Below are 27,599 nucleotides of genomic sequence, written 5' to 3'. Positions count from 1 at the left end.
CTAAACTTTTCCACAGAACACCACACACGGTGGACTGGATTTTATGGGCCCCCCTGAGTCCTGGGGTCGGAGGCAGGGGGCCCCAGAGAATCACGACAGGTGGTGGGGGGGTGCAGGATGCAGAGGGCCCATCGCCACCCTGTCACTAAGTGATTTTCCTGAATAGGCCAACCCGCCCAAAAGTCTGTAGAGGCCCTTAATTGGCCTATTAATGGCCAACTAAGGGCCTCTTCCTGCCGCTGCTGGTATCTTACCCGCAGCCGACGGGGAGGGGGGTCTCCGCCATGCGGGGAGGGCATCATAAAATGACGCAACCTCCCTGTGGGCTGGGGGTGGTCCCTCCTCCTTGGGCAATCTGTTGTCCAGGGAGGAACCCTGCTGGGAACCACTTTACCCCCAGGGACTTCCCTCCCCCTGGACGACCAACTACCCACCCCCCTTCGCTGGGGCCTTCGGGACTGGCCCTGGTGAGCCCACCTCACTTATTTGAGGTTCTGTGTTCGAGCACTGGGCCTCTGCAGTACTGGCAGTGACCACCGCTCCCGGTGGTGCTGCTGACACAACTGAACTACCGGCCCTCTGATTGGACAGCAGCTCTTCAAGGCGGGATCCCTGTCTTTAAAGGGACGGGTATCCTGGCTCGTGAAACTTTAATGTAAGAAGACTGGAGGATCGATCCGGGGGTGTGGGGGAGGGCAAAAAGGCCGAAGTGGGGTTCCCTCCACCATTTCAGCCCAGCGCTGGGAGCCCTGCCTCCTTCACAACATCCAGCCCTGTGTGTGTGAGTCTACTGACTGAATAAAAAGACTAAAATATGATAAACTCAGATGTAGGAGATAAGCATTCAGGGGATTCTGTTAGGTAGAGTGCCCTATGACAAGTGGTGTGCTGTGTAATGGGTCAACAGCACAGTGCCACTTCACATCATTAACACAGTAACCACCTCACTTTCTGTTATGCAACCTCTGCTACAGTTCCTCTCAATGGAAGGAATGGAAATGTGGAACTGACAGAGAGATAAACATGTTATCTGGGGCGTACTCTACCTACAAGTTTTGGTCATGCGCTAGGTTGCCCTATTTGTGGAATATTTTGAACCTAGCAGGTTAACTTACCTTACAATTGCACTGCTATTTTTAATTTCAGTAGAAAATGGAGAAAAACAGACTCCCATTAGTTGATGTTTGCAGAATAATCCAGGTGTATTTCTCAATGTTTGTGCTAGGAATTGTGGATAATATTTAATCATCTCTGAAAAAAAATTCTAATGTGATTTGACCACTCGCCCAGTTTGGCACCAGTGTTTGACGGGACTCACCTTATATCAATTGGTCATAAAAACACAATGACTGATATCTTGATGTATATTTAAAATGTGGAGCGTAAACTGAGCTAATCCTATACAATCAAGAAGCTAAAAGACATCAGAAAAGTACATTATCTTCTAGATTGCACATGTTGGATTACAGAAGTGACTGTGATAAGTAAGGCGACAGATATCTTGCTTTATACAGAGTACAAGCCAGAGAAAATGCCTCTATCTGTAAGTATGTTGTGTTAATACATTACCACTGGACAGGTCTCTTATGCATATGCATTCTGAGGAATGTAAATGTTTGTCCCTGTGCTATCCTGATAGTAAGTATCACATGATTTACATTTGTACAATATTATATTGTTGCCATATTATGCAAAATCTTTTACACATGAATACATAAAGCCTTTCTCACCTGGAGCTCTGCCTCATACTGAGCATTCTGCGTAGAGTGTTATTACTGAGAACAGATAGGGTGCTTTACAACCTCCTATAGTATGTTTGTGAACCGACACCCCAAGGACTGCAGTGCAGTGGTTCAAGAAGGCAGCTCGCCACCACCTTCTCAAGGGCAATTAAGGATGGGCAATAAGTGCTGGCCTAGCCAGTGATGCCCACATCCCATGAACGAATAAAAAAATTAAAATACTTTGCAACACTTAAGAATCATGAAACACAGAAGGAAGCTATTTGGCCCATTATAACTGTTACAGCTTTTGAAGAAATTATTCAGTTAGTTCCACTCCCCTGTTCTTTCCCCATAGCTGGGCAAATATTCCCACTACCAGAATTTATCCAATTCCCTTCAGAAAGTTACCACTGAATCTGCTTCCACCGCCCTTTCAGGCAGTGCATTCCAGATCATATCAACTCACTGTGTTAAAAAAAATCCTCCTCATCTTCCTCTGGTTCTTTTGCCAATTAGTGTAAATCTGTGTACTCTGGTTACCAACCCACCAGTTTCTGGAAACAGTTTCTCTTTATTCATCAAAATCCTTCATAATTTTGAACACCTCTATTAAACCCTTAACCTTCTCTGCTCTAAAATAAACAATTCCAGCTTCTCTAGTCTCTCCACATAACTGAAGTCACTCATCTCTGGTACCATTCTAATAAATCTCCTCTGCACCCTCTCCAAGGCCTTCACCTGCTTTATATTTCTCTAGATTGTCCTTAACAGATACTCTATAAATCTCCTCTTCACGTATAATTCCTCAAACATTGAATTCCTACTCTCTGCTTTGCTGAGCTTCCTCATAGGAAGTGTTTGAGGAGAGGAATAAAGTGTATTGGGAGAATGCTGGGATTAAGAAGCTCAACATCCTCTGGGTAACTGCATGGTGCAAATGGAGACCGATCTAAGTCGACATATTTTGGCAGAGAATATTTTTTCTTCTCCTTGTTTTCTGTTTTGCTTGCTCTGTCGCTAGTATATTGATATTATAGAGAAGGTTTGCTCCAAGGTTATTGCATTTATGTACCAGTAACAAAGTTCCATATGGGTAAGGTCTGAAGTTGAGCTGTTTGCTTATGATTGCACAGTGTTTGACGGGACACGTTTGTAATTCCTCAGAAAATGAAGCAGTTCATGCCCACTTGCAGCAAGACTTGGACAACATCCAGATATTTGCATCACACAAGTGCCAGGCAATGACCATCTCCACCAAAAGAGGAACTAACCACCTCCCCTTGACATTCAGCACCATTACCATTGCAACATCCTTCACCATAAATGCCCTAGAGGTTGCCATTGACCAGAAACTCAACTGGACCAACTACATAAATGCCATGGCTACAAAAGCAGGTCAGAGGCTGGGCATTCTATGGCAAGTGGCTTGTTCCTGGCTCCTTAAAGCCTCTCCACCACCTAAAAGACACATGCCAGGAATGTGATGAAGTACCCTCCACTTGGGTGCAGCTGCAAAAACACTCAAGAAGCACAACAGCATCCAGGAAAAAGAGTCTGCTTGATTGCCACCCAATCCAGTAGTCGAATCATTCACCCCCTCCACCATTAGTATATGGTGGCTGTATATATCCTATCTATAGAATGCACTGCAGCAACTCATCGACAGTACTTCCCAAGCCTGTGACTTCACCAGCTAGAAGGATGAGAGCAGTAAGTGCATGGGAACACCACCAACTGCGAGTTGCTTTCCAAGTTACACACCATCTTGACTGGAAACTATATCGTGGTCCCTTCAATGTCACTGGATCAAAATCCTGGAATTCCCTTTCTAACACCATTGCGGGTGTACCCACGCTGCATGGACTTTAGCAGTTCAAGAAGGTGGCTCACTACAATTTTCTCCAGGGCAATTCGGGATGGGCAACAAATGCCAGACTTTCCAGTGATGCTCACATCACAGGAATGGAAATAGGAATGTCTGATTTTTTTTTTTGTAATGACTCACAGCTATACCTGAGTAAACATTTTACAGATATGAAATGGACCTGCTCAGCACCATCTTTGTACCAGACACTTATTTTGCTGTTTGTGTTTCTTTGCAGTTGTTCTTACAAAATGGAATGAGGTTTCGGAAGAGACAGTTTCCTGAGAGTGGCACAACAAATTGTTACCAGAAAAAGATGAAACTTGAACACGCGAAGGAAAATGAGCAAAAGAAACCAGGTGAAGATATTGCCGGGAAAAAAGGCTTTCACAAAATGAAGACCGAAGAATGGAGGAAGATTAAGATGCTGCATGAAACCACTGATGGGGAGAAGCACAGGTCACTTACTGGAGCAAAGGAGCCTTTGACTTTACAAACCACCAACTTCCCTTTCACCACCTCCCTGGCACATGTGACTCCTGTTGACTCCGTAGAACAGCATGGCCCAGTCAGGGGAAGAGTCACAACACCTCATGAATCTGGATCCTTGCAGATTACTGTGACACAAGATTGTGGTGCACACATACATAAGCAGCATGCAGGTGATCACGATAATTCTCTTTGCAATGGACACTTCCGCAAGGTCACCACTGTAGACCGCCAGATTCGCCATCAGCTTTACCAGTATGAAGATTTTGTCAATTGTTTGCTGAATTACCATCAGCATGCTTGCCCTTTGGAAGTTAGCCATGCAAATATCTGCCACAGAGGCAATGACCCCAGAAACCACTCCGAGTGGCGGAGGATAGTCTCTGACAATGGGAAAAGCTTCCGGATAGATTTGAAGAATAAATCAAGCCATCTTTGCACCAAGGTCAGCATCACACAGCGAAACAGATGGCAAGATTATGATCACGAAAGCAACTACAGATGGACAATCACCATCGGCGAGTCTGGGGCCAAGCAGAAAGCCTCCAGCAGTAGTGCCAGCTGTCAGCTGAAAGAATATGACAGAGAGTTTCAAGTGCAGTGGAAAGATTCAGGTAGCCAGGTGGACTTTCGGGAAGAGTTAACTGGGGGGTACCAACTACACTTAAAAGATACAGTTGGTTCCTCAGAGAAAAGTTGTGCTGTCTCTGTCTGTGACCTTAAGAACCAAGAGGGGAAATTGGTCAGTTACCCTGAGAATCTGTATTCCAGCACCAAAGATAAGGATCTGTGGCTATCTTCCTGCTCAGGCTCCAAAGAACCATGGAAAAACTCCACTAGCAATTGGAAAATTTCAATTAAAAACTCTCAAAATGAGCTGGCTCGACCAAGGCTAGAGAACAGTAACCAGTCCAGCAACGCAAGCACAAAATACAGCAGCCAACCGAAATCCCATTGCGGGGTAACCAAGATTGAACCAGATTTTTTCGACAAAGAAAGCACAGATGAGCTGAAGCAACCAAATATAACAGTACAGTGCGTTCACAAGGATAATGTTTGTGAGTTCAGTGCTGCGAACAAATGGTCAAATTGCAAGTCAGGTTTTTGCCAAGAAGCCTCGAACCACAAGCCTAACAAAAAATCTCGAACATACAGCAATGATGTAAAGCTGACTCCAGGTGGATCCAGGAGTGAACTAAAATATCCTTGGAAAGAAAATGAAAGCAAGTTCAAAGAAGAACTTAACAATTCCAGCAAGCTTTGTAGTGGGGACCAGAGGAAAGACTTATGGAATGCTGAAGGCTCTGGGAAAAATCTTAGCAATGAGTTGGATTTGAATAATCAGCTGTCCAGTCAATCTAAAATCTTCAGTGATGAAGTAAAGCACAAAAAAACGGAGAGCAACACTAAGACCATTGTCCATCTCAAAGACAAGCATATTAAGGATATGCATCATCTTATGGATTCTAATAGAGATAACAAAGTCCATTGTAAAAGCCTTTCTAATCCATCCCAACACATGAAGAATGAATGTATAGATAATTATTGCTCTTATGAGAGAGGTTTTGGTATTCGCCATGATTTCTGTGGCGATTATTCTTGGCCTCACGAGATAGATTTTGGGCAATATTATTACCGTTCCCAAATAGGAGCAAATGGAAACCAGACATATTTTGACAGGCATTTTGCCTTTGACCACGGTCTTTATGACGCTAATAGATGTGAGCAAAAGATGAAGAAGTGTGAAACTGATGCCAGCAAATTTCATCACCGTAAATAAGCAAAAGAGGGATTAAAGTGAATCAAAGTAATTTAGGAGGTCTGCGTGAAATGAAGCTCACACAGGCATCATATCCTCTATAAGTTAGAAACCTAATCTGCTTATTTTATCCAAAGCACCAAACTGTAAAAAGAAATTTCCATTTCATTTAACTTGTGCTATTTAATATTCATTTAAATACATTAGTGCCTTTCTAGGCCAAAGCACTTCAATTAATCTGATTTGAACAAAGTAGCACACTAAACCTAACTTAATTATGAATTGACATATGGTTGAGTATATGCAATACTGTAGCCTGTTTGACCAGCAATCATTCATTCTTGGTGAACATATTTGAGAGAACAAATTCTATATTTGAGAGTTAACATAGAAAAGTAAGGATGCACTTCAGATGTTTGGCAATCAAAGGAAAAAGAACCAGTGTTCCCCTAAAATAAATTTTAAACTGCTTCCTTCTAAACAATGCTTTGTTCCTGGCCAACATTTCCCCATAACTAACACCACTGGAAAAACTGATAATCTGGTCGCTTATCTCGTTGCTTTTGTGGGAGCTTGCTGTGCACAAATTGGCTGCCACATTTGGCTACGTCACAACAATGACATTTAATATGTACTTAATTGACTATGAAGTGCTTTGTTGTCCTGAGGATGTGAAAGGTGCTATGTAAATGCAAGTTTGTTCTTTCTGCAATGGACAAAGTCAGTGATGCAGCAGGCTTTGTACTGGAACAGAGGACTTAGGTTTTAATTTACTATTATTCTCTGGTCCTCTTTCCTACTTAAACTCTGATGCTCCAGTTAATTAGCATGGCATAGACCAAACTTTAACTGTAACCCTCACAGCACAACATTTTAATTTTTTTCTTCTTCCTTCTGTCCTTTAGTTCTCTTCTAAGCCTAATTTAACAGAATCTGGTTTGCTGAGATGGCTCCACCGAACCATTGCGTAAAATGTAACAGTTTGCCTTTATTTCTTAAGTTTACTTAATCAGTCAAATGACTCAAAATAAATATTTAAATAAAATGTTTGTAAAACAACTAGTAGCAGCATTTCTAAAAGAGAGAAAATCCAAGTGGATAAATATAAATTTACAGATTTGACCAAGAATCTAAGGATCTCATTAGCTTTGTTTACAGTATGTGGATACATTCAGTTGGGATGACGATGATTTAAACTGCAACACTGACATGTCCCCTAGTGCTGGTAAATAATTCCCAACCTGACACGTATCATCTGTTTTCTTTCTCTAAAGTATTTGGTGATTTTCATTAGGTACTGGGAGCTATTGCCAAGAGTTGAATTTATTTTTTAATCTGAGACTGAAGATGAGTTAATTTTTTAAACCTCTGAATGAAGACTATTTAACATTGAATATTTTACACTGCTCCCACCAACCACCATTCCCCCCCATCAATCTAAATTGCCATCACATTCAGCTCAGGAGCTGTTGGGTGATTGGAGATATTGATAATGTTGTAAGTATTTATATAAATATTATATGCCTTAACCCATTCACATGCCGACATAGAAACTTGCATCATACTGTCACATTCCATCTGTTGGCCACTCTAGGTGCAAACTCATGTTAGTTTCGGAGAAGACTTGTTAAAATAAAAACCTGGAATATTTAAATTCCGGCCTTTGTTGAACTGCAGTTGTTCAAAGTAAACTTAATTCACAACATGCATTATAAATGATCTGATACTGGTACTGGTTTAGAACTTGAAATGCTCAGTTGTACTGTTGGCTCAGAGCTCTGCAATATTCTCTGTTTAGGGAGGTGGAATTTTGCACGATGCTCGTACGTCAAATCACTGGTCTCCAAAAGCTGATGGCATGTTCTAATGTTATCGAGAGCTTAGAGTTAAAAACAAAGCTTCTCGGAACTGTTAAAAATTAACTTTGCACTTGTACCGCAGCCAGTGTAAAACCAAAGCAACTTGAGATCTGCCTGATTAAGACCTACATCATTCTGGCTGAACTGAACCTGGATTGACAGAACTGCAGATATTTTACAAATTATGTGCTGTTATCTGCTGCACCATCTCCTATTTTCCTCTTAACTACAGAGAGAAAGAGGTGCAGTGTTTTTATCTGTAAAATCTTTTATCCATTCATACTGTACCTTTCAGTGTAACATTGTACTGCTGGTAATATTAGTGAAACAACTACAAGGATTTATGATGGAGGTAGTAGCACCTTTTGCCTTTAATTCAATAAAAACAAGGCCAAGGTTAAATATTTTCCACAGTTATTGAAGACTAATCAATCTTTTATGGAATTCCCTGCCTAAAACTCTCTATCTCTCCTACCTCATTTATGACACTCCTTAAAACCTACCTCTTTGACAAAGTTTTTGGTCACCTGTCCTGATATCACCAAACATAGCTCAGTGTCAGATTTTGTTTGGTAACACTCCTGTGAAGCACTGTGGGACTTTTACTATGTTAAAGTGCTACATATGTGCAACTTGGTGTTGTGGTATCAAATGGTATCATTGTGGTATTGTGGGAATTAAGACCAAGTGTGGTCTTCAGGTCAAGCAGGGTTAGAGGCTGGAGATTATTGAGTTAGGGCACACAGATGAAAGAAAATCAATATATTTATGAGGTAATTATAGAATCATAGAAAGTTTACGGCACAGAAAGAGGCCTCGTAGTCTGTTGCTGGAACATGGCTGGAAAATTATACTCACTGAGGATCAAGTGATAATTATAGTCAAGATTCAACAAATTATAATCAACTTGTTTATTTCCTTATCCCCAAAACGTCTCAGCACTTGCCCACTGTATTCAATCCTTTGCAGCTTTCCTCAACTCAGTCAAAGGTTCACTGACAATGTTTCCAACTTTTTAATAAGTAAAATATTAATTTCAGGCAGTTCACAAAAAAAACTTTCCAAAAAGAACTTTACCCCCAGCAATCTACATCACAATATTGTTTTCTTAGTTTCAATTGGTGGATTTGTCAGACGAGTGACAGTATTCAGAATCCTGTCAAAGACTGCCTATGTTTAATCTAAAACCTAACTACTTACCCTATCACCAGTTTGGATTGGTCAGTTACTGTACAAAACTTGAGTGTGTAGTGAATGTGCCCTTTAATTAATGCACACATTGCAATTACAGTGATCAAAATATGTGAGATAATTTGGGCTAAAAGAGCAGCACTTAATTACTTTGGTTTCATGCAAACATAATTAAACATTTTTAAGACAATCATGGCTGTTTCATTTGAACTATTTATACAGTTGAGGAAGCATGTTGAAAAGCCTGTAGCGTTGAAGTAGTGAAGTCAGTTCTGACTTATTGTACCATTCTTTAATGTAATAAATAATGACACTTTGCTGAGCTGCAGCACCAAAGGAATTTTTAAAAAAGCCTTAGCTCTGACAGGTCAATTTTATTTTACACAAGCAACTTAGCAATAACCTGCTAACTGATACTCAGTTTGGGTTCTGCCAGGGCCACTCAGCTCCTGACCTCATTACAGCCTTGGTCCAAACATGAACAAAAGAGCTGAACTCCAGAGGTGAGGTGAGAGTGACTGCCCTTGACAACAAGGCAGTATTTGATAGAGTATGGGCAGCACAGTGGTTAGCACCGCAGCCTCACAGCTCCAGCGACCCGGGTTCAATTCTGGGTACTGCCTGTGTGGAGTTTTCAAGTTCTCCCTGTGTCTGCGTGGGTTTCCTCCCACAGCCAAAGATTTGCAGGTTGATAGGCAAATTGGCCATTATAAATTGCCCCTAGTATAGGTAGGTGAATATAGGGAAGGTGGGGATGTGGTAGGAGTATAGGATTAGTATAAATGGGTGGTTGACGGTCAGCACAGACTCGGTGGGCCGAAGAGCCTGTTTCAGTGCTGTATCTCTAAATAAAATCAAGGAGCCTGAACAAAATGGGAATCAAGGGGAGTTGCTTGGTTGGAGTCATACCTACACAAAGGAAGATGGTTGTGGTTGTTGGAGGTCAATCATCTCAGCTCCAGGACATCACTGCAGGAGTTCCTCAGGGTAGTGTCCTAGGTCCAACCATCTTCAGCTGCTTCATCAATAACCTTCCCTCTATCATAAAGTCAGAAGTGGGAACGTTCACTGATGATTGCACAATGTTCAGCACCCTTTGCAACTCCTCAGATGATGAAGCAGCCCATGCCCATATGCAGCAAGACCTGGAGAATATACAGACTTAGACTGATAAGTGGAAAGGAACATTTGCACCACACACGTGCCAAGCAATGACCATCTCAACCAAGGGAGAATCTAACCATCTCACCTTAACATTCAATGGCATTACCATTGTTGAATCCTCCACTATCAATATCCTGAAGGGAGGGGGAGGGGTCACCATTGACCAGAAACTGAACTGGAGCAGCCACATAAATGCTGTGGATTCAAGAGTAGGTCAGAGGCTGTGAATTCTGCAGGGAGTAACTCACTTCCTGATTCCCCAATGCCTGTCAACCATCTACAAGGCAGAAGTTAGGAGTGTAATGGAATACTCTCCACTTGCCTGGATGGGTGCAGCTCGACACCATCCAGGAAAAAGCAGGCCACTTGACTGGCATCTCATCTACTGCCTTCAACATTCACTCCCTCCACCACCTACACACAGTGGCAGCAATATGTACAAGGTGCACTGCAGCAACTCGCCAAGGCTCCAACAGCACCTTCTAAACCTACATCCTCTACCACCTAGGACAAGGGCAGTAAATGCATGGGACCACCACCACCTGCAGGTTACCCTCCAAGCCACACACCATCCTGACTTGGAACTATAATCGCCATTCTTTCACGGTCGCTGGGTCAAAACCCTGGAACTCCCTAACAGTGCTGTTGGTGCACCTACACTCCAAGGACTGCAGCGGTTCAAGGCGGCAGCTCACCACCACCTTCTCAAGGGCAATTAGGGATAGGCAATAAATGCTGGCTTCACCAGCGACGCCCACATGTCCCGAATAAAAAAAAACTACTACAAATGGAAATGTGTTTCTGCTCTGTACTGACACTGTTCAGCTCAGATTGAGAGCTTGTTTTTACTGTGGAGTTGCATAGTTTTCCATATGCAAAACAGACATAATTAATCTGCACTTACTAAGTCTCCAAAAAATTGCTTATCGTTGTCTAGTTCAGTAGTTTCAGTCCCATTTATCTACATGTAGCTAAAGCATCTCATTGCATCAAGGATCCATCTTTTCCCTCTTCATCTACCTTTCACTAAGTGTCACTGCTCTTTTTGCTGCAATGGCTTTTGGACTCTTAAGTGGCACTGAAGTGTTGCCCGTGTGTGATCTAACAAAACATTGCAACTTGTACGAAACAGCATGCAGAATTTGGCTTCCAAATTCCCACTCGACCTGCTGCAGTAAGGGTGTGGCCTTTTTGTTTTGCTCATTCTGGCATCTCACTTATCTGCAATACTTGAATCTGCTTCTCTCAAAACTGCACCAGAAGCCCTCCCTCATCTACCTATCAGCGAGTTGTACCTTGTGTCAATTACTAAAATGCACAATGTTTGCAACATGCCCAACAATCAGAGGTGAGCCTTGTTAATTACTAAATCACACTACTTTGACAATACACCGATCAATCAGCGAAGTGAGCCTTGTGTCAATAAATAAAACACATGAAGTTCACAAAATGGCCGATTTCACAGAGAACCCAAGATTTCACGGTCTATGATGCAATTTTCATGGCCATGAATTTGGTAGGGCCCAACTTACAATGGAGATGGAACAAGAAAGGAGTGAAAATTTGCACCAAGATGTTTAATACCGTGAACAAAGAAAAACAAAATGAGAAGCTTTAATAATCACAGCCATGTTTTAAAAAATGGATATGGTGCATACTGATCCTAATACAACATTCACAGCACATACTGCGAAATTAAATTTTAGTACCAACTTTCATGTCAGATATTCAAAATATGAGTGTTTCAAGGTAAAATGATGCTACTTTAAATATACATTTTAGCAGATAACATTGGCATACAGCTCATTCACAAACACTATACATGTCTTCTTTGGCCTCCTTGTCTCAGGAGACAATGGGTAAGCGCCTGGAGGTGGTCAGTGGTTTGTGAAGCAGCGCCTGGAGTGGCTATAAAAGGTCAATACTAAAGTGACAGACTCTTCCACAGGTGTTGCAGATAAAATTGGTTGTCGGGGCTGTTACACAGTTGGCTCTCTCCTTGCACTTCTGTCTTTGTTCCTGCCAACTGCTAAGTCTCTTAGTCTCGCCACACTTTAGCCCCGCCTTTATGGCTGCCCGCCAGCTCTTGCGATCGCTGGCAACTGACTCCCACAACTTGTGATCAATGTCACAGGACTTCATGTCGCGTTTGCAGACGTCTTTAAAGCGGAGACATGGACGGCCCGTGGGTCTGATATCAGTGGCCGAGCTCGCTGTACAATGTGTCCTTGGGGATCCTGCATCTGCCATGTGGCTCACATGGCCAAGCCATCTCAAGTGCTGCTGACTCAGTAGGGTGTATAAGCTGGGGATGTTGGCCACCTCAAGGACTTGTGTGTTGGAGATACAGTCCTGCCACCTGATGCCAAGGATTCTCCAGAGGCAACGAAGATGGAATGAATTGAGACATCGCTCTTGGCTGACATATGTTGTCCAGGCCTCGCTGCCGTAGAGCAAGGTACTGAGGACACAGGCACACAAAAGTCCACGTGTATCAAGCCTGTGTCCTCAGTACCTTGCTCTACGGCAGCGAGGCCTGGACAACTATATATGTATTTACTGTTAAAATAGCTTGACAGTATTGTGATCAAGGTTACTTATTACAATGAAGCACAAATATTCCTTTTTGTACAGCATTTGATAGTATTCAAGACAAACTGATTTTTCCTGATTTTCTCTTAAAATGTAATCTTCATATCTTTTCTTTAAATGGATTTTCAAGACTAAAAATAAAAACTGAAGAACATTTGGTGACAGACTTTACTGCTGATTTCAAAATCGGAGTTTAAAGATCCTTGACCACATAGTACAGGGTCAAAATTAGTAGATGGGAGCTGGGGGGCAGCTGCAAGTGCCCTTCCCTGAGGGATATTACTGAATTAGTTGAGTTTCTAACAGCAATCCTGCAGTTTACAGTTATTTCTTGGCACAGTGCATTACTTAACCATGACTCATTGAATACAAATTTCATAACTTGCCTTTGGCAGAATCTGAACTCTCAATCTGTGGGTTGCTGGTCCAGTATCATAGTTATGACACAACTGTACCCTTAATCTATATTAAGCTTAACTGCCAACTGTGACAGAGGAGTCTTGATAAAAGATTGCAATTCCTTTAGACTTACTGCAATAGTTCTCATTTTTACACAATTAAATCAACATTTTTGAATTCCAAGTAGTTTTATTTCAACAAAAGTAAACACGGACCCCTTACACTATTACCGGATGTATATTTATATAGATTCCATCATACTGTTAGTATACAACATTTAAACTGGTTAGGCATATATTCAATACATACATGGGATTTTAATTTTTTTTTTAAAATTGCAATTCTTTGAAGAGATCACATAGTCTTACGCACATGACAGCTGTTGTACAAGGATTATGCAAGGACACCGAAACAGGTCACGTTATCTCTACAATTAGAAAAATGACAAAACGTGCTGCTTTTTTGTTGGTTACTGCTGGAATGATTTCACATGCATATTGAAATGGTTTGTTTCGTAGGCCCATTATTTTAAAGGGAATGTGGTTTTAACTGAACCGGATTCCACACAACACTTTGAGAACTCAACCCTCAGACATTATCTGTGTTATCCTGTTCAGTTATTGCTACATACTTCCACCAAGGCACTGCACCCGATAAGAAGGGCTTTGTTGCATTTACAAGAGACAAGTAACACATTTGAACAGAATTAACTGCTGACTTTTGCAGCTGTAAATTAGTTTTGCATTGCACATCTTTCTGGACCAAAAACACTGCTAGAAGCTCAAATAAAGGTTAGCTCTGCAGGAATGGGATTAATACTATTTGCTCACATGAAGGGTACATGTTGACACAGTCTGGTCGGGCTGGATGGCCCGTTTCCATGCTGTACCTTCCATGCATTGCTCTGAACTTAATTTCTAGTGTGTTACAAAGGTCTTCACCCTTTCCTATTGAAAAGAGGGAAAGCGTGGGTTAATTTGAAAAGATGTAACCAGACTGAATTGAGTAGCTTGATTATCAGGCTAGACTGCTCTGCCTTGGCTGGGACAAAGAGTGTTATATTGCAGTCTTACAATATTTACAGCTCAGTGCTGTTAGAATGATGTACCTCCTCCATACAACTTAAGTTGTCTACATCCTCACTTAATACTTCACCACAAAACATCTATCAAAGTAATGAGACTGAACAGTTGCAATAATCATGCCCTCACACCACCCCCACCCCCCAACAGAAATCTTACTCTCAAAAATTCAATACAATGTTGTTGTTGCGTGATCAATTCTACAAAAATAGATCTCTCCAAACTGCAGAACTTCACTCCTTTATCAATTCTTTAGCCTCTTTTGCATCTTTCGTATCTTCTTCGTCTGTGTATTCTGTGGGCTCCTCTCCTGGTTTCAGGAGTTTTCCAACGTAATAGTACTTCTCTGGAAAACCGTGGGAACAAAGACACAACTGTTAGAATTAACTAACATTCCAGTCTTAGGAAACATCCCAAAAAAGGTGCAATAAAGTGCTGTGTCACACATCTTTGTTCTTACTGGAGTATGCTCCAGCGAAAAGACAGTGAAATCTCCCTTTTCTCACCCAGCTTCTCTGGCAAATCACTCCAAGGCCCACAACTATAGTGCATGTTTGGGAGGTCACCAACCCCACCCTCTCCCAGCTTGCAATATATTTATTCTACAATTATCAAGGCAAACAAGCTGCGTCAAACCTTTGATCCCAGCAGCATGCACCAACAGACTTGAAGGTATTGAAACACTCATCCCACAAACACTACACAATGATTTAAAATGTATTCAGATGTTTGACAATTCTATCGGAAAAACTCAAATTGCTAGTAATCAAGATAGCGAGGGAATAAAATGGTCACTTTACTCCTTTAAATTACTAAATACCAACAGAAAATTTTAAAAAGACAAAATCCAGCAGCTGTTTTTATTAGAACAGGGATTAAGTGATTTGAATCATGAAGTGCTGGTACAGAGTAGATAAAAACAGATTGGAGCATACAAGGTTTCATAGATACAAGAGAGAGAGAGAAACATTTTTTTTTAAAAAATAGGTGAGGCTATGAAATGCACTTCCAGAGTTAGTCATTTTGTTTTTCCTGTATTGCCTTATCACTCGGAGAAGAAGAATGGGTGGAAGGATTCACAGTCTGACAGGCTGCAAACTGAGAGTTCCTTCCATGGCCATACTCAACCTTATTCCAATCCATATGGTGGTTAGTTCTAAATCGGTGGAAGGGTTTTATGGGTTCCTACAACCCATACGATGAAGAACAGGTCATCACACCTACCAGACAGGACTGTCCCGCTGGATGTCAGAGTGGAGCTTCAGTCTTTGTTCACCGGGACAATCTGACTGACTGTTCAAAACCTGGACCCTTCTGACTCAGAGGCAGGAATAGTAGCACCAGTTAAGGCTTGCTTTACCGGAGTTAGAGATTGAAGCTGAAATCATGTCAATATTTAAAGATGTAGTAAAATAAGTAGTTGTGATTTCTATGGAAATCTCAGATGGATTTTGAAGACAAAATGAAAATCTAAGCATGCAGAGTGCTAGTACAACATGCTTGCAGTCTCAGAGCAAACCTGTAAGGCCAGAGCATTCATTTTTGGAAATCAATCAGCTTTCGTAAAATTTGTCGATATCAAAAAGTAGTGTTTAGGTTGAGCAGTGAATAAGTACTTTTCTTCAATTTACAACATGCAAGCATAAAGATTTGCCAAAAAGTATTGAGAACTACACAGCTATATGAAACAAAAATGCGTATTATCTGGTTCAGTATTGGAAGTTGAAAACATTTCTGGTCAGCTTTTCCTGAGGATTGCAGAAGAAGCATTAGCTGTTCAAAGATGAACGCTCTCAATGGTTCATAATCTCTGCTGTGGTACAAGTTTATCTCTGCTGTACAGAGATTTCCATCCTGCACTTTAGAGTTTTTATTGAAAGTATAAGGAACCCAAGTACATATTAAAGGTTTAGATGGCTCTGTGTATGGAGCTATTTCATCACTTGCAGCACTGATTTTGGTCTTTATCCAAACTGAATACATAATTCTGCTACATATAATAACATAAGTGATAGGAACAGGAGTAGGCCATACACTCCCTCGAGCCTATTCCGCCATTCAATAAGATCAAGGCTGATCATTAAACTCAACTCCACTTTGCTGCACTATCCCAATACCCCTCGATTCCCTTAGTATCAAAAAATTCAAAACTTTTGTACGCTTGCCTCCTCCACAACGTTAACCATAACATCTACGTCCTCCTCAACAAATAGGGCAGGACTATGTAGGCCAAATACTAATTGGTGGTACTCTACCAGTAAGATTCTGAAGCATAAAATTTACAATTGAACAGTCAAAACCTTTAAGGATTTCAGATCAATAAATATTTGCAATAGGAACCTGACTATTAGATTCTTGATCAATAATTTGTAAACAAATTAACTTTTTAAATACACTGTGGAGATAGAAAACATTATGCAGAGGTTTTAAACAAACATTTGCATGGCCGTACAACACAGCAGAGCTTAATTCTGTGCTGTGATTCTTCCTCCCTACTGCATTTGTACTGCATAGCTCTGGATTTGAAACAAGAGATTAGTACCTCCTAACCTAGACAACACAAGTGGAGGTTCAGAGTTCCATCATCAAACAATGAGAACACTTACGGGTGAACTGCATCTCCCACTCCTGAAGACTTTCCAGCTGCATGGCATTGAGATCAGACAAGTCATCGTATTCGTCCTTCAGTGCCTCCTTATCCAGGCAGAATGTAGCAAGGCCTCTTGATGCATCTCTTCCAGCAAATACGCCATAAGGACCCTCTAGTTAAAACAAGTAATTTATTAATGCAATCTTGTCCTTCAAATGATGGTTCACCTCTCTATAATTCTTTTATAAAAAGGTACTGGGGCACAGTGAAATGGCCTCACAGAGAACAAAGACACAAATCTATGGCAACGAATTTGAGCATAATTCTACTGATTAGAAGCTGTAGGAGTTCTTTTTCAGCTTACAGTTTTTTTTTTTAAAAAAAAGAAGAAATCAACTAAATGATATGAAATTGAGAGCTGTAAAAGGAGTTTCCTTTCAGTTGTTACCCAGTTAAGATATACACTCGTCTTCCAGGGCAGGAAGCAAAGCTGCACGTTTATGCACAAATTAGATTTGTGCCAGGATAAGAGATTTTCTTCTAAAATTCAAACATTCTAATCTCTGGCTTTTCAACAAGGTTGCTGGCCTTGAAATTATGCTGAGATGTGAATATGGGAATGGCTAACATGCCATTTCAAATTCCAATCTGCTATATTAACAGATGTTAAGTCAGTCCCATTAACCAGTCGTATGCCAATATCCCACAGCATTATTTTAAGGCCTGTATTTTTACTTTTAACTGTTAATGGTATGTATGATGTTAATTATAGTGAAGTATCCATTTCGCTTTAGTAGGTGGTCACTTATGCTGCATTATAGGTTGCGATGTTGCATATTGCAGAAAAGTGTCATTATGAAACTTCTTTTTGTACTTTAATTCTTTGTCTCGCTCTGTCTCTTTTTCCATATGCTTGTGAATGTTAGACCTGTTTTCACACGCCATTCTTTGACAGAGTATTATACTATCCGGATAATTCTCAGTTAACATTAGACTTTTAAAAAAAAAAGATATTTTTCAGTTTACCTATCAGACTCCGAATGAGATGGGCTCTGGTCTCTGCAATCCCTGTTACTATTTCCAGCCACTCAACATGGGCGCTATCAAAAGGCCAGTCATAGAAACGTAGAAAGTCTAACTGCTACTGCCAACCATCCCCCAGCCAACTGTATTTATTTCTGGTCACTTGTCAGGTAAATGAGTTGGGGGGTAGAGAGGAAGGAATGAACAAGAACAGGAGGCAAGGAGAAAAAAGTAAGATTGGAGGGGTCTTCCAGGGAGCAATAGCAGTGAAAGTACTTAATGTCAGTGCATGCCAATCAGTGATCAAGTGGACAGGAAGACACCAGGTTGAGTCAATTCCAATCCACAGAAGAGCTGAGCAAGCCAGGCCTCAGCAAGCACCCAATACTTGAAGGAGAGGGATGATTTTAAGTCGGCTGAGCAGAGGGACTGTTCCATTCAGAGGTGAAGAACATGAAACAATTTGATAGAAAGCTTAAAATAAAACTAAACAAAGAAATGGAAAGAATGGGTAGAGAATATAGACATAAAATGGTAGAGTCTAATTGGCTCATGATGTGCTTAACACGGCCAATCAGCAACACAATAAAAAGCAATACTGCTTCATGCAGTTTGAGGTGTTGAACTAACAGATAGTCGAGCATTACTTACAATACACAGCCACTTTTGAAGCAGCTCTGTGCATTTATAGTTTGGAGCTCCTGCTGGGACAGCTTCTTCTTTCGGGCCTCGTTATCTCGGGAGACAATGGATACGCGCCTGGAGGTGGTCAGTGGTTTGTGAAGCAGCGCCTCGAGTGGCTATAAAGGCCAATTCTAGAGCGACAGGCTTTTCCACAGGTGCTGCAGAGAAATTTGTTTGTCGGGGCTGTTACACAGTTGGCTCTCCCCTTGCGCCCGTCTTTTTTCCTGCCAACTACTAAGTCTCTTCGACTTGCCACATTTTAGCCCCGTCTTTATGGCTGCCCGCCAGCTCTGGCGAACACTGGCAACTGACTCCCACGACTTGTGATCAATGTCACAGGATTTCATGTCACGTTTGCAGACGTCTTTATAGCGGAGACATGGACGGCCGGTGGGTCTGATACCAGTGGCGAGCTCGCTTTACAATGTGTCTTTGGGGATCCTGCCATCTTCCATGCGGCTCACATGGCTAAGCCATCTCAAGCGCCGCTGACTCAGTAGTGACTACAAGCTGGGGATGTTGGCCGCCTCGAGGACTTCTGTGTTGGAGATACAGTCCTGCCACCTGATGCCAAGTATTCTCCGGAGGCAGCGAAGATGGAATGAATTGAGACGTCGCTCTTGGCTGACATACGTTGTCCAGGCCTCGCTGCCATAGAGCAAGGTACTGAGGACACAGGCCTGATACACTTGGACTTTTGTGTTCCGTGTCAGTGCGCCATTTTCCCACACTCTCTTGGCCAGTCTGGACATAGCAGTGGAAGCCTTACCCATGCGCTTGTTGATTTCTGCATCTAGAGACAGGTAACTGGTGATAGTTGAGCCTAGGTAGGTGAACTCTTGAACCACTTCCAGAGCGTGGTCGTCAATATTGATGGATGGAGCATTTCTGATGTCCTGTCCCATGATGTTCGTTTTCTTGAGGCTGATGGTTAGGCCAAATTCATTGCAGGCAGCCGCAAACCTGTCGATGAGTCTCTGCAGACACTCTTCAGTGTGAGATGTTAAAGCAGCATCGTCAGCAAAGAGGAGTTTCCTGATGAGGACTTTCCGTACTTTGGACTTCGCTCTTAGACGGGCAAGGTTGAACAACCTGCCCCCTGATCTTGTGTGGAGGAAAATTCCTTCTTCAGAGTACTTGAACGCATGTGAAAGCAGCAGGGAGAAGAAAATCCCAAAAAGTGTAGGTACGAGAACACAGCCCCGTTTCACACCACTCAGGATAGGAAAGGGGTCTGATGAGGTGCCGCTATGCTGAATTGTGCCTTTCATATTGTCATGGAATGAGGTGATGATACTTAGTAGCTTTGGTGGGCATCCAATCCTTTCTAGTAGTCTGAAGAGACCACGTCTGCTGACGAGGTCAAAGGCTTTGGTGAGATCAATGAAAGCAATGTAGAGGGGCATCTGTTGTTCACGGCATTTCTCCTGTATCTGACGAAGGGAGAACAGCATGTCAACGGTCGATCTCTCTGCACGAAAGCCCCACTGTGCCTCAGGGTAGACGCGCTCGGCCAGCTTCTGGAGCCTGTTCAGAGCGACTCGAGCAAAGACTTTCCCCACTATGCTGAGCAGGGAGATTCCACGGTAGTTGTTGCAGTCACCGCGGTCACCTTTGTTTTTATAGAGGGTGATGATATTGGCATCGCGCATGTCCTGGGGTACTGCTCCCTCGTCCCAGCACAGGCATAGCAGTTCATGTAGTGCTGAGAGTATAGCAGGCTTGGCACTCTTGATTATTTCAGGGGTAATGCTGTCCTTCCCATGGGCTTTTCCACTGCCTAGAGAATCAATGGCATCACTGAGTTCTGATTTGGTTGGCTGTATGTCCAGCTCATCCATGACTGGTAGAGGCTGGGCTGCACCGAGGGCAGTCTCAGTGACAGCATTCTCCCTGGAGTACAGTTCTAGGTAGTGCTCAACCCAGCGGTCCATTTGTTTGTGTTGGTCAGTGATTATGTCCCCTGATTTAGATTTGAGGGGGGCGATCTTCTTGATGGTTGGCCCAAGAGCTCTCTTCATGCCATCATACATTCCTCTGATGTTTCCGGTGTCTGAGGCCAGCTGAATATGACTGCATAGGTGTTGCCAGTAGTCGTTTGCGCAGCACCTGGCTGTTCTTTGTGCAATGCTTCTGGCTGCTTTAAGTGCTGCGGATGTTAAATCGTTGGGGGCTTTCTTGTAGTTCAACAGTGCAATGCGCTTAGCGGCTATGACAGGTTCCAGCTCTTCATTATGAGATTGAAACCAGTCTGCATTTCTCTTCGCACTTTTGCCGTAGGTGGTCAAAGTTGACTCATAGATGGCGTCTCTGATGTGGGCCCACTTGGTCTCAACATCCCCTGTGGGAGTGTTTTGAAGGGCTGTTACAAGTGAATTTAGAAATTTTTGTAACAGCTGTGGGTGAGAAATTCTGCTCGTGTTGATGCGCGGGTGGCCCTTCTGTTTGGAATGACGCAACTTCTTTGGTCTGAGTCTAACCTTGCTGCACACCAGGGAGTGGTCGGTGTCGCAGTCTGCACTGTGGAAGCTGCGTGTGATTTGAACACTGTTTAAGGTACAGCTTCTACACTTAACATTATGCATCAGCAGCAGATATGCCTGCTGTGAGCCAGACCACCCCAATCCCAGTCACTCCTCTCTCTACCAAGGATATTTCAGTCCTTTTATCAGTGGCCGCTCTAGTTAAATATCACAAATCAATTGACGGGGCGGGAAAATTACTACTTCCATTAAAAAAACAAGCTTTGCTGATTTATCAGTGGGTGGATTTTGCATAGTATAATAATGAAAAACTAGAATAGCCTCAGGTTCAACCCTCAGTTTCTGCTGCATCTCAGCTGGATCAGTATTGACAGTACAATTAGACGTCGTCATGTCCCCAGGCTTGGTTGGGGGGGGTAAATGTGGCACGGTGCTGGGTTGGTGCAGAAGAGGGAGATGAACAAAGCCAATAGAACATTGAATTCTATACTCCAAAACAGTGAAATACAAGTCAGAAGAAGCCATGATCAAACTACAGTGCTTTTGTCGGACCACACCTAGAGTGCTGTATTCAGTTCTGCTCACCAAGACATAAAATTGACAATCACACATTGGAGAGATATGATTAATGCCTGTTGTCAGAGCACTGATTTCTGAGCATAGAACACAAAGAAACCTGTTCCGAAGAAGGGTCACTGACCCGAAATGTTAACTCTGCTTCTCTTTCCACAGATGCTGCCAGACCTGCTGAGTGGTTCCAGCATTTCTTGTTTTTATTTCAGATTTCCAGCATCCGCAGTATTTTGCTTTTATTACAAAGAAACCTGTGCTTATTAAGCTTTGAAAGGAGTCTGAGCAGTGATTACTTCAAGCTATAAAAAAAAGACAGTAAACCTATGAGCCTTGTTATATACTATCTCAATTTAGCATTATTGTCTGGATTTACCATTGTTCTGTCTATTCAGAATGGCCCTAAAGTACTCAGTATCCAATTGCATCTGCACTTGGAAAATAATTCCAGGGCTTTCATTGCCAACAGACTATCCAGGAGTACATTCTGAAGTTTGATCACTCTGAAGATGATCTTCCTGATATCAATCCTAAATTTGCTTTTTACTCGGTTGAATCTGGACTACTTTTGCAATTCAGCATTATTTTCTGAAAGAACTAAATTCAGAAAATTCTATGTTGCAATGTGTCACTTAGACAAACTATTGCTGAGTACCCAGAGAACCACATGCACGTTCAAGAGAATAAATCAGAGTTTAGATGGTCAAGGTGCAATCCAATGGAGGTCTTTAACATAAATAAAAACAAGAAATGCTGGAACCACTCAGCAGGTCTGGCAGCATCTGTGGAAAAAGAAATAGAGTTAACGTTTCGGGTCAGTGACCCTTCTTCGGAACTTCGGAGGTCTTGAACATGATGAAAGGATTTGATAGGGTAGCTACAATTTCCTCTGGTGGGGAAATCCAGAACAAGGGGGCATAATCTTAAAATTAGAGTAAGGCCATTTAAGAGTGAAATCAGGAAACACATTTCCACAGATGAAATCTGGAACTCTGTCCCCAGAAGGCTGTGCGTGCTGGGCCAATTGAAACTTTCAAGACAGACAGACAGATTTTTACTAGGCTAGGGTATCAAGGCTAAGGAGCAAGAGCTGGTAGATGGAGTTCAGGTACAGACCAGCCATGATTTATTAGAATGGTGGAAATGGCTGAGGGCTGAATGGCCTATTCCTGTTACATTCCTAGCTAAGGCAAACCACCAAAGTGATGAGAACTAGACTGCATTAGCATTAACATGGCAGTTGTCCAAATTACCAGCTCAGCAGCATCGGCTGGTATTCAAGGATATTTGCCAAAACAATTCAATTTTGAGGTAACCAATTTTCTTTCGGGCTTCTGCTATAACTAGCTGTTTCCACAATATGGGCAAATTTCAATACAATACAAGTAGCAGTTTAGAAACATTGAAAACAATTTCATGCCAAGAACTTGTATTTAATAATCTTCTGGATCTAGCCATATAAATCAGTGACCAAAAGAACCCCAGCAAATGTGTGGCAAAGTATTCAACATTCAGAAGTTACTTTTTTTCCCCTACAAGTAATACTTGTTTGCCAAAAATATTGTTGATTTCAGGTACAACCGCAGGAGTGCCATTGCACGGGTTCATCTGCTAACAGCACTATCCTGCCTCCAGTTGTTACAGGAAGAAAGGCTCAGAAAACTCTCGCAAAAAGGAAATCCAAGAGGAGTTTTATCTTTAAAAAGTTACCTCATGTCCTCTCCGCCATCACCTCGTGCATTTTCCAATAGCCAGCACTAAAGCAGCACTGACCGAGAAAGGGTCACATGCACCCTTCCAAGTGGACGAAGGGACAGAGGAAGAACTAGAATTTAAAGAACTCCTAACATGACCTCAAAGCATGCGGAATATATCCCCAGAAGGGAATACAATTGCTGTTGAATTTGAGCAGAGTTAATCAGCAAGATGAAGGGCCGCAGCCATTTGTAAAAACTGCAACACCACGAGAAAGTCAATCAGGATGAGATGGAGTGGATAAATAGATATTTCTTACAAGATGGCCTGTAGCTTACTTTTTAGCTTAAGGCAGTGACACAAATCAGCCCAAACTAAAACAGAGGAGGGGGATTCCTAGATCTGATGTATGTTTTGTACAATGCAGGAGAAGCTGTATTAATCCTATTTCGAGATCTAATCAACTTATTCCTATACATGTTAAGATATGTTCTTGTTGCTAAGCTGGATGATTGATCACTATTCACTGCTGTAGCTGCTGTCACAGTAAATTTTACAAATGCAATTGTTTGCTGCACCTCAACATCTAAAGTAACCAAGCAGGTTTAGGCATAACATACCAGGTTTAGCAGAGAAAAGTTCCAGTCTGTTTAAGTTATTTCAGTCATAAGTGGATCAAAATACTTCATTACTAAAAAGATGCATGTCAGAGAAAAGACATTTTATTGCAGAATTTCTTTGAAGCACCTGGAAATTAAATGGAATGCAACCATGCCAGCAGACTCCACATTGTCAGCCATTGCCTTCATTGTCTTAAACAATTCAAACAGATCCTGAGACTAGCATCCACAGTAAAATAGTCAGACAAGGGAAACAAAACTACCAGCACTTGCTGGTCACAAAGAAATGTTCCTGAAAAAGAGTATGGCCAGAGAGTTACAGGAGGAAACCGAGTGACTTATACCAAAATTATTTCTGAGCGTTGTCATGTGTGTTTTTGGTGATTGGGGACTTGGGCCATTCACAGATACATGGTGATCAGGAATTGAGAGCCTGTTAGCTCAGCAATGCATTCCTGTACACAAAAAGCTGATGTTCAAAGATCACCTGACATATTGCAGCACTCAACAACTCAAAAGCTTACTGGTTTAGACGAAAATCTAAAGCAAACAGTCAAAGTCTTGATAGAAAGGATGTACTACAGTCAGATACCAATCACCACCTTTGATATATCTACCGTTAAGTGCGATTATTCAAAGGAATTCCCAACACCCTGATAAAAATGTAGCAACTGTCCCAATCACCTTCACTTCCACACACTTTCCATCAAGATTCTCAAATAACCAATGTCTGTTCTTAAAAGGTCCACTTGAATTATAATCAATGGTCTTATTTAAATGGGTGGTTCTTGGTCGGCACAGACTCAGTGGGCCGAAGGGCCTGTTTCAGTGCTGTAACTCTAATAATAAAAAAAAAATTATAATCAATGGGATCTGCTTTGGAATAAAGCTCGGGTCTGATCAAAATTACACAAACAGGTACAAGTACCCAAACTACAGTTTAAGTGGCAGTGTATAACACTAACATTCACACAGATTAGCTGTGATTACTGATATTTGAAAAAGTTTGCAATAGGTAGTCAGGAGCACAGTAGAGCCAGTATTTTATAAGCTGTATATGAATTACACTAGACAGTTTTTTAAAAAATGACCTTTTAAAACATGGGTCTGCCAAGCAGCACAGGCTGAGAGAGTGCGCTCTGATGTTTAACTAAGCTCACTCAGATACACCAGCCTGCCATCAGGGGTCTGCTGGAGGGCGTACTTATTTAAACAAAACTAAATTGTGGACAGGAAGAACAGTGGTCCAACACCCTGTACATGAATGCAAGCAAAGGTCCACACCCCATTCTAATTCTAATCATGCTGAGTAAAAGTCATTTTGGAAGAACTTGTGAGGAAAAGGTCACAAAGCTCAAATAGCTTGTTCTTTTTTTCCCACTGTTCAACCCTCCAACCCCTTTTACACCTTCACCCTCAATCTCTTCTCTCTCCCCCCCAAGAAATCCACTCAATTACTTTTAAACTAATTTACACCATCCAAGACAAGTGGGTTTCTTGGTAATTTATTCTACAAGTCTATCCACCCAACTTTCTTAAATTTCAATGTGTTCCACCTCTTATTTGCTCTACTCAACTTTTTCAATCCCCTTCATACAGAAATTCTTAGTGAGCAGCATCTAATGAGATGCTGAGTCAAGATGAATACTAATACTCCCAGGCTGCTGGCAGTGCTGCACTGTAACAAGTCATCAGCTGGTTACACTACAACAGCACCGCCTAGAAGCCAACAGGCAGGTAGCTAACTCCAGGATGGTACATGGGCCGGGGGTGGGGGGGTCGGGCAGTGGAAGCAAAGTGCAGAGGAAAAATTCAAAATCATAGAAGGCCAAGCAAAGAACTGGCTGGGGTGCATGTGGAGAACAGCAAATAGATGATACCACGTGCAAAGGGTAGGATGTAGTGTGCAAGCTCTGATAACATCTTTGTAACACAACATTTCACATCAACGCTTGGAAAGGGCAAACCATCTTTGCAAATGTGTGCATTAAAACAAATCCATTTTTAGGTGCGCCTAAAGGGGAGATGGGAAAATAGCAGGCAGAATAACAGAATCAACAGTAGAAACTAATCAGTTGGTCCATGAAGGCTGCTCCAGACTGTGATGGCCAAATAATGACTCAACATTTCTTAGCTCCACCCAACTCATGCAAGCTGAGAAAAACAGGCCAAGAGTTTCAAAGGTTTCCCATATCTGTGTAAGTTTACAAATGGCCCCACAAATCACATGGGTACTGTTTGAAAGACTTTTTCAGAGTTTGCCAAGATATTAACCCTTTCAAAAATGTAGACAAACCGACTCCTTTTAAAAGACTTGCATTAATATGGCACCTTTTGTAACCTCAGGGCATCCCAAAGCACTTCAGAGCCAATTATGTACTTTTGATGGTTACTATTGTAATGCAAGACGTCTGCAAACGCAACATGAGGTCCTGTGACATTGATCACAAGTTGTGGGAGTCAGTTGCCAGCGTTCGCCAGAGCTGGCAGGCAGTCATAAAGGCAGGGCTAAAGCATGGAGAGTCAAAGAGACTTTGCAGTTGGCAGGAAAAAAGACAAGCGCAAGGGGAGAGCCAACTGCAAAACAGCCCTGACAACCAATTTTATCTGCAGCACCTGTGGAAGAGCCTGTCACTCTAGTATTGGCCTTTATAGCCACTCCAGGCGCTGCTCCACAAACCACTGACCACCTCCAGGCACTTACCCATTGTCTCTCGAGATAAGGAGGCCAAAGAAAAAAAAAGAATTGTAATGTAGGAAGTGCAGCAGCCAATTTGCACACAGCAAGCTCCCACCTACAGCAATATAACAATGACCAGATAATCTGTTTTTATGTCCACCTGAGAGCACAGACATGGCCTCAATTTACTGTCTCATCCAAATCTGAATAGTCAGATAAAAATTAAGTTATAGTTAAACACTGACAAGATAATCTAAAGCTTTGGATGGAAATATTAAGCATGACCAGCCACAGGGCAATCATATCTAATATTAAGCATGACCAGCCACAGGGCAATCATATCTAAAAGTTACCACGGAGAGAGAGGAATGGGGCGACAGGGGGCCGAGGGTCAGTGGCAGGGGGGCGGGGGAGGGAAACGGGGCGGTAAATCTTCACAAAGCCGCCCGCGGTCACTTGCGGCCCTGCATCTCCGTACCGTGTCCGTAGAATTTCTTCCCTTTGGTGACATCGAAGACTTTGCTATTGACGGCGATCAGGATGCGCGGGTTCTTGTCGCCGTCATATTCCCGCATCTCGGCCGGGGTGAAGTCCCTCCGGAGCCGGGGCAGCTCCTCCTCACGATTCACCGGGTCGGCCTCAGGCGGCCGATCCCCCCGCACGATCTTATAGAGGAGGAACAGGCACAAGAAGAGCAAGCTGACGTTGAGGGGGCTGGTAAAGATCTCCTGCAACACACCGGGCCCCACCGAGCTCTGAACCGCTTCGTCCGCCATCTTACACTCTGCTTGTTTCAACCACAACCACAGAAAGAATCACAGCCGCCGCACCGCCCCCGAGCCAGAAGGACCAATAACGGCACAGTCCGACCCAGGGGGACCAATGAGCGCGCTCGGCACACCGCCCCTTCCCAGCAGGACCAATGAGCGCGCTCGACACACCGCCCCTTCCCAGCAGGACCAATGAGCGCGCTCGGCACACCGCCCCTTCCCAGCAGGACCAATGAGCGCACTCGCTGCACCGCCCCTTCCCAGCAGGACCAATGAGCGCACTCGCTGCACCGCCCCTTCCCAGCAGGGCCAATGAGCGCACTCGCTGCACCGCCCCTTCCCAGCAGGGCCAATGAGCGCG

The 27,599-nt window shown here is 42.6% G+C and overlaps 2 protein-coding genes across 3 annotated transcripts in view; one reads left to right on the top strand and one right to left on the bottom strand.

Moving 5' to 3' along the window:
• LOC137377507 (A-kinase anchor protein 17B-like) overlaps positions 1 to 9,173 on the top strand; it is a 35,940-nt gene extending 26,767 nt beyond the window's left edge. For both annotated transcript variants that reach the window (XM_068047178.1, XM_068047177.1), the window contains exon 5: positions 3,827 to 9,173. In XM_068047178.1, the coding sequence (XP_067903279.1) occupies positions 3,827 to 5,857 (2,031 nt within the window). In that variant the 3' untranslated portion in view covers positions 5,858 to 9,173. The remainder of the gene's footprint in view (positions 1 to 3,826) is intronic.
• Positions 9,174 to 13,210: 4,037 nt separating this feature from the next.
• pgrmc1 (progesterone receptor membrane component 1) lies at positions 13,211 to 27,288 on the bottom strand. Its single transcript, XM_068047176.1, has 3 exons — positions 26,947 to 27,288; positions 16,730 to 16,885; positions 13,211 to 14,469 (listed from the first exon to the last, which is right to left on the bottom strand). Exons 1-3 carry the CDS (start codon positions 27,242 to 27,244, stop codon positions 14,357 to 14,359), a joined length of 567 nt encoding a protein of 188 aa, XP_067903277.1. The 5' UTR covers positions 27,245 to 27,288; the 3' UTR covers positions 13,211 to 14,356.
• Between the last annotated feature and the right edge of the window lie 311 nt (positions 27,289 to 27,599).

Source organism: Heterodontus francisci, chromosome 15 (assembly GCF_036365525.1).
Source record: "Heterodontus francisci isolate sHetFra1 chromosome 15, sHetFra1.hap1, whole genome shotgun sequence".
Lineage (NCBI taxonomy): Eukaryota > Metazoa > Chordata > Chondrichthyes > Heterodontiformes > Heterodontidae > Heterodontus > Heterodontus francisci.
The sequence above is the reverse complement of the archived record's forward strand: the minus strand, read 5'-3'. Positions and strand labels throughout refer to the sequence as shown.